Genomic DNA, 11416 nt, shown 5'->3' on the forward strand with positions numbered 1-11416 from the left:
ATTTAAATTTAATTCTACTTTAAGTAGGCAAAATATGAAGTCTTACCATTGATCCAGTGTCTGGACACACAATTTCACATGTTAATCACAGTGGGAGAGCTGGGAGAAAAAGAGAAAAGAAGTAGTCTAGTTCCGCCTTCTGTTTAATAAGTTTACAACGGTTGAGTTACTTTGAGTTGCTCTGTCTGTGGTGTGAAAGCGGTCACATGTCATGACTTCTTCAAGTGTGATGGAGTATACTCTTAGTACACTATATGATTCAAAAACATTTGTAGAGCTATGAAGTTGCAACAGTCTGCCTGCAACCCCTTGAGAGAGATGGTAGCAATCTATTCTGTTGCCACTTTCTCTCTCTCTCTCTCTCATGTTATTTCATGGAGCTTATTAGAGATGGGAGACATTTATATCACTAATAAACTTGGCAACTTGTCAAGAAACTCTCTGTAAAATCTTAACACATCCAGTAGTGACTTGCCCCATCTTTTTCATTCATGGCTGAGTTACTTGTTACCTTTGCTAAGGTATTGACAAGGAGATCTCCTCACATACAGGTGAGTGTGCTCAGTGTTTCTCACAAAGGTTCAATATTTTCATACATAGCATGCATTTTCCTGTTCAGGCCAGCAGATGGCTCTTTTTTAAAGGAAGAGGCAGGTTCTCCATTTGGACTTGGTGGCCGGCCTCTAACCCTCCTTGCTTCTTGCCCCTGGGTTTCCTATAACAGTGAATATTAACCTGAGGTTATAGACAAGGGGGCCATAAAATAACTGACATCAGTGCTCAGCAGCTTCCAGAATGCTGTAATGGCCACTCTCTATCCCGTTAGCTTCTGGGTGCACCGCATTACGTAGTGCTTAATGAAGCTTTAATGCTAATGTCTTTGTCATATAAACACACTTTGGGTTCAGGGAATGAGGTAGTCGCTGAGTGATTTAATTGCAGGGGCGCCTGTGTGTGAGAGCCTTGTTTGCCTGTGTGTCTGAGTGCAATAGTTTTTACAGGTTTGTGCCCTGCTGGCCAGGCCACCACGATTTATTTCTCACAGTAATGTAACCTTTGGGTTTTCAGAGGAACTTGAGGCAGAAAGACTGTGAACCCCTCTGCTGTGCTCGTCTGTACATTATAGAGGAATGCTACGGATGACCGAAAAGACTGCTCACATAACATACAGATGCCATTACATAACCAAGTTAGCTGCATTGTGTTAACAAGACAAATGACAGTCTGATTGCGCTGCACTTTCCAAACTGCGAAGGGCCGAGGTGGAAATTTCGTCCCTAGGAAGCAATAGAAAGGAAAAGAGCAAAAACAGGGCTCCCTGAAAGTGTTTTGACTGTAAATCCGGGCTGCAAGGGGCAGCCACACATCTTTGTGATTAGGTAAACCTCAGAAGCCTTTCATGTGAGCAATCTGTAAAACCTCAGTGGGCACATCCTGTGCGGTATGCAGCTCAATCAAAGGCAATGTGTCCTGCTCAACCTCCTATTAAACGCACACGATTAAGACTTATTTCCACCAGCCGTGCAAGAAAGTTGTGCAGAGGTGCCTTGTGGTCTCAGAGACACAAGTTTTCATACTTGTTTGTGAGCAGATAAAACGCCTTTTGCGGATACAAGCGAGTACTTGGGAGTGTTTGTGTATATTTAGAAAAGCTTCTCAGCCAAAGTGAACATGTTGCTCTGAAATATTTTCCAACATCTGCCGCCCATCAGGATGTCTGCTTTCTGAGCCACTGCTGCATTCCTGAGCCGCTCCCTCTACCTGGATCAAAAAAAAACCTTCCCTGTCGTTGCCCCTGAGCTCTGCTCTCCCTACCCCAATTCAAACCATGGCTATTTTGCACTAGCTGCATGCTTCTGCCATCAGATGAAATCCTTGTATCTGAAAAAAAAAAACACAAGAGAAAACTCCCTCCTTTTCATGTTGCATTTTTCACATTATACAATAGCGTATGAATGGGTTTCACAGACCTCGGGGTCATAAAACGTACTCACACAAAGCACCACAAAGATTTGAGGTCGAGTAAAAATAAATAACTGAAACACCAAAATTGGAGTCAGAGGGTGTTCATGTGACAGTAGCAATACACCGTCTCAGTAGCTGGAGAACAGAACTTGAAGGTTTCAGTGACCACAGAGACAACTATGTCACCCCTGTTTCCGGCCCTTCCCCTGTTTCTACCTCATAATATTTCTTCATGCCCTAAACTGAAACATGGAAGGGAGTCTTAAGCCCTCCCTACTTTGCAAGACTGTTTACAACTACTTAGCAGACCCCTGCAGCTTAAGAGGCATCGGAGGCCAATGCAGCTAATTCACTTTTAAAGGCAACTGCTAATGAATTAGGTCAAATTGGTATTGCTATTCCGCTGTGTGAAAAAGCTTACCCGGGGATACATTCTTTGTATACAACCCATTGTGTACAATAATAGTCATTGTCCTTGTTGCATGGTGTCTAATCCAAGCCCATTCAGAGCAGCACTTAAGATTCTTGGCATACTCCCATACTCATTGCTACTTGTGGACTTAATCTCTTTTTTTCTTCTTCTTTTTTTCTCAGAATCAGTCAAGTGTATGGCTTAGCCAGATCAAGTGAAAGCAAGCTAGCTCGCTTCAGAATGGCATTCCAAAGCACAGAAAGTCAGGAGAGAGTCTCCAAGGTTGTGTTATATAAGAACAGACTGACCCTGCACAATATCTGTCTGAGAATCTGTTGTGTCTACAGTATGATATAACTGAAGGATTTTCTCCACTGGAAATAATGACTTTAAATAATCTGCCTTGCCTCTGTGCATGTGTGCATTGTAATGTGTTTGCATGGTCCGGCACCGTCGATTGAACACAATGAACCCAGGTGGTATATTTCATAAATAAATCAGTTTTATTTGTAACATATAAAATTAAATCATTTTACAATTTATTCCAGTATGACACATAATATCCAAATAAAGTAGCTACATTTTTTTGATAAATAATATTAATAACAATAATAAAAACATTCATTCATTCTTTGACATGTTTCGCTTTGTCTTTTTGATAAAGTCAGGGAGTTCAATAGCTGCCACAAAACATGAACATTAATGCCCACGTCAGGAAGGAATGAAACCACACACTTGTTAAACAAGTCGAGAGGTTCCATTTGGTGTCTTGTTCTTAGGATACAGGATGGTATACTAATTCAGTTTCGCATGTGCATACCCACATATACACACACAAGTCTACAGTTTGGGTCATGTCTGATGTTAAAGATCAAAATATACACAGCGAATTGATATCAACGACTAACATACATTTACAAATATTAATTACATGTTGCTCCATAACGAAGCTACCTAGGATGCTCCATTAATATGAAGCGATTCTTAGTTAAGAATGCTGATGTAGTCACAGCAAACAGTGCACTTCATTAAGTCCTCATGATGTAAGCCCACAATTCCTTGGGAATCTAGTTACAACAAGGAGTTGGTAGTTGATTGGCGGTCGATTTTACACCCCTGCAGTCAAATGGACTGCCATTGGCAGCCATTGTTGCTGCTTATCTCTTTCTCTCTCTCTTTCTTAGGGGTTGGGTCGTTCTTAGCCAATCAGACTCAGTCTCTGAACTTGTGGATGTCGTTGGAGAGGCGGTAGAAGGGGTAGGAGGCTTCGTTGGCATGGGGACAGTTGTAGGTGCACTTGCAGGACTCGATCATCATGACGTTCTTGTTGAAGGTCTCGCCGTCCTCGCAGCGGAACTTGACGCGGATGGTTCTGGTGTCGTGAGGGCTGCAGCAGCGCCCGTCCACGCAGGCCCCGCAGTACTTGGGCCTGTACTTCTTCAGGCTGGAGCAGCCGGCGTAGGTGAACTTGACTGGCTGGCTGGACTTCTTGGTTCTGCTGCACTTCTTTCCTTTCTGTAGAGGGAGGAACAAGAGAAAGAGGAACATTTAGTCATGTGCGCAGACCCAGAAGTGATGTTTTTTGGTATCATGCATGCTTCCATTATCTATAGTCATGGTGGCTCAAGCTTACCTTCAGACTGGAATAAGGTGACTGGGTGCATGGCCGCACTTCACAGATTCTTGTCTCTTTGACCAGCTTGCACTCGCTGTTGTTGTTGGTGACTCTGGTGGAGATGCCTGTTCCACAGGTCTTGGAGCACTGGGACCAGGGAGTGGTTTGGACAATGCACTTCTGTCTGTCAAACATGTGGCCCTCAGGCTGCACTCTGAATGCTGTGATAAAAAGAACAAATGGAAACATCACGTTAGCAACATAGACAGCTGCATATTTTCAAAGGGCTTCCAAAGGGAGCCAATGGAAAACATCTAGAAAATAAAAACATGGCTGCCAGAGAGAGCGGCTGCTTTCTTACCAGGTAGAGACTTGAGTCCGCCCTTGACGATGGCGACGAGCTCGTTCCTGTTGGTGAGGTCTCTCTCCGACTCGTCTGTGAGCATGTCTTTGCCAAAGAGCTTCTCCAGGATGTCGGTCTCCTTGCCATCGTCACACACCCACTCTTCGCAGCACTGGCCTGCTACCTTGACCAGTCTGGGGTTGGCACAGCCCAGGTTGGGTAGGGAGAGCTCCTGCGGGCACAGCGGCACACATCCCACCGCCCCATCGATGCACGTGCACTGGTGTTTACAGTTGGGCTGGAAGCTCTCTCCATTCTGGTAGATCCTGCTGTTGTACTCGCAAGGTCTGCCCTCCGACTTGGCTGCAGCAGGAGAAAAAAAGGGAGGAAAGGAATGTTATTCTTTCCTGCTCTGCTCAGAGACTTCTGCTGAAGACATCACATGGCTGCCGGATAAGGATCAGTTAAACTGTGAAATTCTTGAGGCTGCCTGAGGAGTCACTTTCTCTCCACAGTGGGCTGTCTGTGCTTTGAGGGTTAGACTAAGTTTCCTCCCAGCTGCATTCCACAGCGTTGAAATCACACAGGTTCTCTGACTCCAGAATAAAACACCGCTCATTTTCCAAACCTAACTTCAGGAACATTTAGAATCATGCTTATGTGGAGCTGGGTGGTCATTATACATACCTCGGCAGATGCCACGACTGGTAGCAGCGAAGCTGGCCCCAAAGTTACACTCCAGCCCTTTAGTGTGGTCACAAGGCTCGGTCAGGCTGCAGTCCTCGTTGAGCTGCCTGGCGCAGACTTTGCAGCAGCCGCAGCCGTCCAGGACGACGCTCACACCGGGTGCGCACTTGGGCATCTCCAGCGGACACTCACACACGGCGGGGCAAGAGGAAGAGGAGGAGAGGACCTGTATAGCCAACAAGAAAACCCCTCGTTAAAGACTAAAACTTTTCCAAGTCATGCCACACAAACCCTGATCGTAATATCCCCAAACTATCTCCCATGCCTCCCTGCCACTTCATCCCGTAATAAAAAAGAAGGTTCTATTCAGGTTTCTATTCCCCCATTGTTGGGATAACAAACTGTATAAGCATGCTGAAACGTTTTCCTTTCAGACTGAAATGAAGACATAACTCACCACGTTCAAACTCCCAATGAAGATAGCGACAACAGTAAGCATCAGCATCTTGGATATATTTTTTTCTCGTGCGTATTCAAGAAGAATCCTGTTCCCAGTTAGATTTTCTGAAAGGTAGGTAGTCTGTCTTCGGAGGAATCCTTAAGTTTGTTTCCTCGATCAGTCGTCTGTCTCTCTTGATTTGTTTGGTAGTAGTCTCTAGTAATAAGAGGCTCCTTTAGAGAAGGCGTTGAAGCTCCTGGTAAAGCGGTTGCAGTCTGCTGAGGTCCGGCCACCTCCGGACTTATATACTGTAGTGGGAAGCTGACGTCGTTCCTGGGCTGCCTGCTGAACTGTTCCCAAACTATGCCAGGAATGTTTCTTGGCGCATTTTCCATCCAAGGCCTAAGCTCCACCCTGTCTAAACCTTTCTCTTTTTTTTCTCTCAAATGGATTTTTTCCCCCCTGGATCCCATCTGAACACACTTTTCCGTCTCACATTTTTCCCTTCTTCTTTACCCCCCTTTCATTCTTTTCCTCTGCTTACTTCTCACATCTATCAACTCAAGTTCAATTGACTTCACTTTGGAAGTCGCAGAGATTAGATGGTTTATTGCAACATTTCTTTCTGTCTGGGATGAAACAATGCTGTCGTGAATTTTTTCCCCCGTTTCATGTTGTCACTAAATAAGTCAAAGAAACCATTCTATAATTTGATATGTTCTTGTTTTCAGTGTCATGAAAGTGTGTGTGCCTTTGATCTTTTTTTAAATTAGGCTATCATATGCTGTTGGTTGTTCATCACTGATGCCACATCTATGATAAGAGCTATTGCAATCTTATGATAATTTTATGTATTAGGTTACAGTAAAAACCTTAAACTGTATTGCAGCTATACTATTTCAAAACTCATACATAAAATCCTATTAAAATACCACAGGCAATAGAAAAAAGTGCCATAAAGTACGATAAGGTCACTATAAACTCGCTATTTAGTATGACAGACACAGTGCAAGTCCCTATAGGAATATTATAAGGTTATTACAGTGATTTTGTGTCAAGGCATGTTAGTTAGTCATTATTTTAACAATGCCGTTTAAGTAATTAGTTAAATACAGCTTTACAGCGTGTTACAGTGGTCACACGTTTAAAATAGCTGTAGATTTTTGTGTGCGCGTCTTAAAGGAGTGGGTAGAAATAAGTTTAACAGCGTCTATTTCTGGCTCTCCATTGCCTTTATTCAGAAGAGCTAAGCGTTTCCAGATGCGCACCAGAGCTCAGACGTAACAATATTGCCATATTTGGTATGGCAGTAGCCTACATTATTAACATATTTCTCTCCCTTTGGCCAGCCGACCACAAAGCATTCCTGACAGCTTAAAGGCTTGTTAAATATGTTCTTCATGCAGGGAAATTCCTTTGCATTCATTCCTTGAGTTAATTTAACTTTTCACGCAATCTGTCCATCACGTTTCGGGGGAGAAAAAAAAACGTGGGTCTAGTAGTAGTGATCCAATTTTCCACAAGAGATGTTGGTTTTGTGGGGGGGAGAAACATACTTGGTCTTTGTCTACTTTTTACATCAGGGGTCTCCAATAAGTCCCATTCCACCGAAGTTTTGAAATTTATTCCGATTGTTGAAGCCTCACTTTTGACCAAAGAAAACCGAGATGCGTAAAGAAGCATAAGCGATTATTGCCATGAGCGGCTGACTGATTTTAAAGGAGACTTTCATAATTTGTTTATTTGTGTTTCTTAAAGTTTATACAAGGACTGGACATATGACTACCTCTCCCCTGTAACTTAGTAGTCTAGACTTAACATGACGATATAGCCAACAAGACAAGCACAGAGCAATGTCAAGACGGCTGGAGAGCCACTCCGGTGAGTTTGTATTTCTTTTGCTTTTCACTGTATTTCTGCGTGTTGCAGCTGATGTTGACGGGCTGTGGAGTTTGCTCTTGCAAAACTCTGAATCATCCTGTTCCCCTTAGGGAAAATGAACTATAGTAATCCTAAAATACACTTTGAGTTATACTATACAAATATCATAGAAAAAGTACAAGTCTCTAGCCTATAGGGATATTACAGTGAAATTTTCGTTATGGTCGCTCTGTAGGGGCATAAAACTCCGATGGTTGACACTGAATATTGACGCCTTTACAGTCGGTTTCTCCTTGCGGACTGTCTGATTAGGCTTAGATTGTCATTTATGGACATATTTTCAGACTTCCAGTTCAAGACACTAGATGGTGATGTGTAAAGGATACTGCTGATGATATGTCTAATGTTACTTATTTGGTCGAGGGACAGTGATCGATAGCCGAACCAGATGGCAATCAGCCATAGTTCAAAATGTGTATTAATCGGTCAGAATCAGATTATGAGCATTGTTCTGTCTCGGAGTGACTTGGACATCATGGTCCAGGTTACGGACACAGAAATTACGTGTGTGTGTTTGGGTTGGGGGTGTGTCAGTGTGTGTGTGTGTATGTGTGTTTGGGTTGGGGGTGTGTCTGTGTGTGCTGCACATGTGCATTGTGCTCTTTTGTTAATTCCGCTCGTGTGTGTTTTCAAGCACTATTGCATTATATTGAAAAGGCAGCTGTGTGTTTCCAGTTGCTCCTGTGAATGTCAAAATATTGTAATACACTACATGAGCCTGATTTCAAGATTAATAGGACCTATGTCATGTTCTGTTTGATTGTCCACTGCTGTGTTGTCCTGAACTCTCTCATTTTCAAGTGTGTGTGTGTGTGTGTGTGTGTGTGTGTGTGTGTGTATGTGTGTCTGCATGCCTGGGTGTGTGCACATTTGCTTGCGTGTGTGTACAGTGCTGTGAAAAAGTATTTGCCCCCTCCCTGATTTCTTATATTTTTGCATATTTGTCACACTTAAATGTTTCAGATCATCAAACAAATTTTAATATTAGACAAAGATAACCCGAGTAAATACAAAATGCAGTTTTTAAATGATGATTTCATTTATTAAGGGAAAAAAGCTACCCAAACCTACCTGGCCCTATGTGAAAAAGTAATTGCCCCCTAGACCTAATAACTGGTTGTGCCACCCTTGGCGGCAACAACTGCAATCAAGCGTTTGCGATAACTGGCAATGAGTCTTTTACATCGCTGTGGAGGAATTTTGTCCCACTCTTCTTTGCAGAATTGTTTTAATTCTGCCACATTGGAGGGTTTTCGAGCATGAACGGCCTGTTTAAGGTCATGCCACAGCATCTCAATTGGATTTAAGTCTGGACTTTGACTAGGCCACTCCAAAACCTTCATTTTGTTTTTTTTAAGCCATTCAGAGGTGGACTTGCTGGTGTGTTTCGGATCATTGTCCTGCTGCATAACCCAAGTGCGCTTGAGCTTGAGGTCTCGAACTGATGGCCGAACATTCTCCTTCAGGATTTTCTGGTAGAGAGCAGAATTCATGGTTCCATCAATTACAGCAAGTCGTCCAGGTCCTGAAGCAGCAAAGCAGCCCCAGACCATCACATTACCACCACCATGTTTGACTGTTGGTATGATGTTCTTTTTATGAAATGCTGTGTTAGTTTTACGCCAGATGTAACGGGACGCACACCTTCCAAAAAGTTCAACTTTTGTCTCGTCAGTCCACAGAATATTTTCCCAAAAGTCTTGGGGATCATCAAGATGTTTTTTGGCAAATGTGAGACGAGCCTTTGTGTTCTTTTTGGTCAGCAGTGGTTTTTGCCTTGGAACTCTCCCATGGATGCCATTTTTGCCCAGTCTCTTTCTTATTGTTGAATCATGGACACTGACCTTAACTGAGGCAAGTGAGGCCTGCAGTTCTTTAGATGTTGTTCTTGGTTCTTTTGTGACCTCCTGGATGAGTCGTCGATGTGCTCTTGGAGTAATTTTGGTAGGCCGGCCACTCCTGGGAAGGTTCACCACTGTTCCAAGTTTTCTCCATTTGTGGATAATGGCTCTCACCGTGGTTCGCTGGAGTCCCAAAGCCTTAGAAATGGCTTTGTAACCCTTTCCAGACTGATAGATGTCAATGACTTTGTTTCTCATCTGTTCTTGAATTTCTTTAGACCTCGGCATGATGTCTTGCTTTTTGAGATCTTTCAGCCTACTTCATTTTGTCAGACAGGTTCTATTTAAGTGATTTCTTGATTCAACAGGTCTGGCAGTAATCAGGCCTGGGTGTGGCTAGTGAAATTGAACTCAGCTTTCCAAAAAATGTGGTTAATCACAGTTAATTCATGATTTAACAAGGGGGGGGGCAATTACTTTTTCACATAGGGCCAGGTAGGTTTGGATAGCTTTTTTCCCTTAATAAATGAAATCATCATTTAAAAACTGCATTTTGTATTTACTCGGGTTATCTTTGTCTAATATTAAAATTTGTTTGATGATCTGAAACATTTAAGTGTGACAAATATGCAAAAATATAAGAAATCAGGAAGGGGGCAAATACTTTTTCACAGCACTGTATATACTGTACGTGTATGTGTGTCTGGCTGCATGTGTGCATCCGCCCGTGTGTTATAGGAAACAGTGTTGTCATTGTACGTCAATGGAGAATAACATGCAATAATCTTCATTCCATAATTACCCATTCAGTTCAGGAAACATTCCAAAAGCTGGACATGCGTCTCCATGTAGTAATTGCGCTGGCATAATAGTTTCCACTAAGACTGTCTGAGAACCTCCATCCCTCACACACACACACACACACATACACACACACTCAAACACACCTCTTTGCCCCATAAAATGAAGGGAGGGGGGCACTCCTTTACAGAAATGATCATTACAGTACATTATTCCCATGGCTCCTTAGCCCTGTATGTGCTAGGCGATTTCAATGTTCACCAAATTTAGAGAAATTGCGTGTTGTCTTGGGACCCAGCGTAATGGAAACCTATTGTCAGATCCCACCACAAACAGTCCTGCAACCCGTAGTGGAAGAGACGGGCCCACAGACTCAGGAAGTTCTCAGGATGTCTGTGACGAAGCAGCCCTCCCCTTCCCCATTCATGTCCAAGCGACAGATGGCACAGAACAGGACAGCTCAGTGTGTTTAAACAACAGATTCCATTGTAGTATATTCAAGATAAATGTCATAACTGGTATGCCGTGTGTGTACGAGCCGCGCTTCCTCTCTCTGTCAAGCTCATGGAACAGCAGGAAGCCCGCTGAGTTATGGGTCGTCCTCGCGTGCGCAGGAGCGAGGACGAGGCCGACTATTAAAACGTTGAGTCAAGGTTTGAGGAAGTAAACATGTTGATGCAGAACTCAAGACCGTCCGTTCACATGAGTTGCGCTTTCTTTGGAATACTGGTTGGATTTCTGAATCAGGCCTTGACCCCATGCGTGGCATTTGAACTTTTGCCGATTGTCTTGTCTTTGTTGTCTTGACCGAATTGAATGAGCAGACCTTGAGTGAGGATGATCAGGGCAATTTTATGCTTAAAGCTGCAATATGTAACTTTCAATTTCAATTAACATTGACTTAATAAAATGTATGACGCATTATCAGTCTGTGTCTATCTATGACTGTGTGTGTACATGCCCAAATCCCTGCCTGAAATTGCCTTTTCTTGATGTTTTGTGGCGTATACCATTTGCTGTGGGTGTGGCCAGTGCTGAGCTGAGTTGTGGCTATCAAGGTGAGATTAGCGGCCACAACACTGGGACGTTATCGCAACAACAACAGTGGTGGAATGCAGTAAGAAAAGAAGGGATAGAGAAGCTAAACATGCGGCAGACAAGACCTGTTCGAAGACGCGGTTGAATATCGCCATTGCCGTCTTTTTGTAGATTCCCTGCAATAGCATCGTCTTCTTCAGCACTTGTTGCAGGCTTTACAGATGCCGGTTACCTCAACCTTATAGGCTAGATGCTGTTTCAAGGTAGACAGCTTATCAAGATGAGTGACATGTGCTGGGGCGTGAGCTTGACCACCTGAGGGGAGGAGGCAGGA

General features: G+C 43.4%; 1 protein-coding gene across 2 annotated transcripts; it reads right to left on the reverse strand.

Annotated features, from left to right (window-relative positions):
* Positions 1–2857: 2857 nt before the first annotated feature.
* On the reverse strand, positions 2858–5749 carry ccn1 (cellular communication network factor 1). Of its 2 annotated transcripts, none has more exons than XM_071514930.1 (5): positions 5483–5749; positions 5023–5248; positions 4354–4698; positions 4011–4213; positions 2858–3892 (listed from the first exon to the last, which is right to left on the reverse strand). In XM_071514930.1, exons 1-5 carry the CDS (start codon positions 5525–5527, stop codon positions 3590–3592), a joined length of 1122 nt encoding a protein of 373 aa, XP_071371031.1. In that variant the 5' UTR covers positions 5528–5749; the 3' UTR covers positions 2858–3589. The 2 variants fall into 2 exon arrangements, with proteins under 2 accessions (XP_071371031.1, XP_071371022.1); XM_071514921.1 differs by having other exon boundaries at positions 5480–5748.
* Between the last annotated feature and the right edge of the window lie 5667 nt (positions 5750–11416).

Source organism: Centroberyx affinis, unplaced genomic scaffold, assembly GCF_046629955.1.
Source record: "Centroberyx affinis isolate AG114_WGS23_722 - 3 ecotype Tasmania unplaced genomic scaffold, CSIRO-AGI_Caff_v1 ptg000291l_1, whole genome shotgun sequence".
Taxonomy (NCBI): domain Eukaryota; kingdom Metazoa; phylum Chordata; class Actinopteri; order Beryciformes; family Berycidae; genus Centroberyx; species Centroberyx affinis.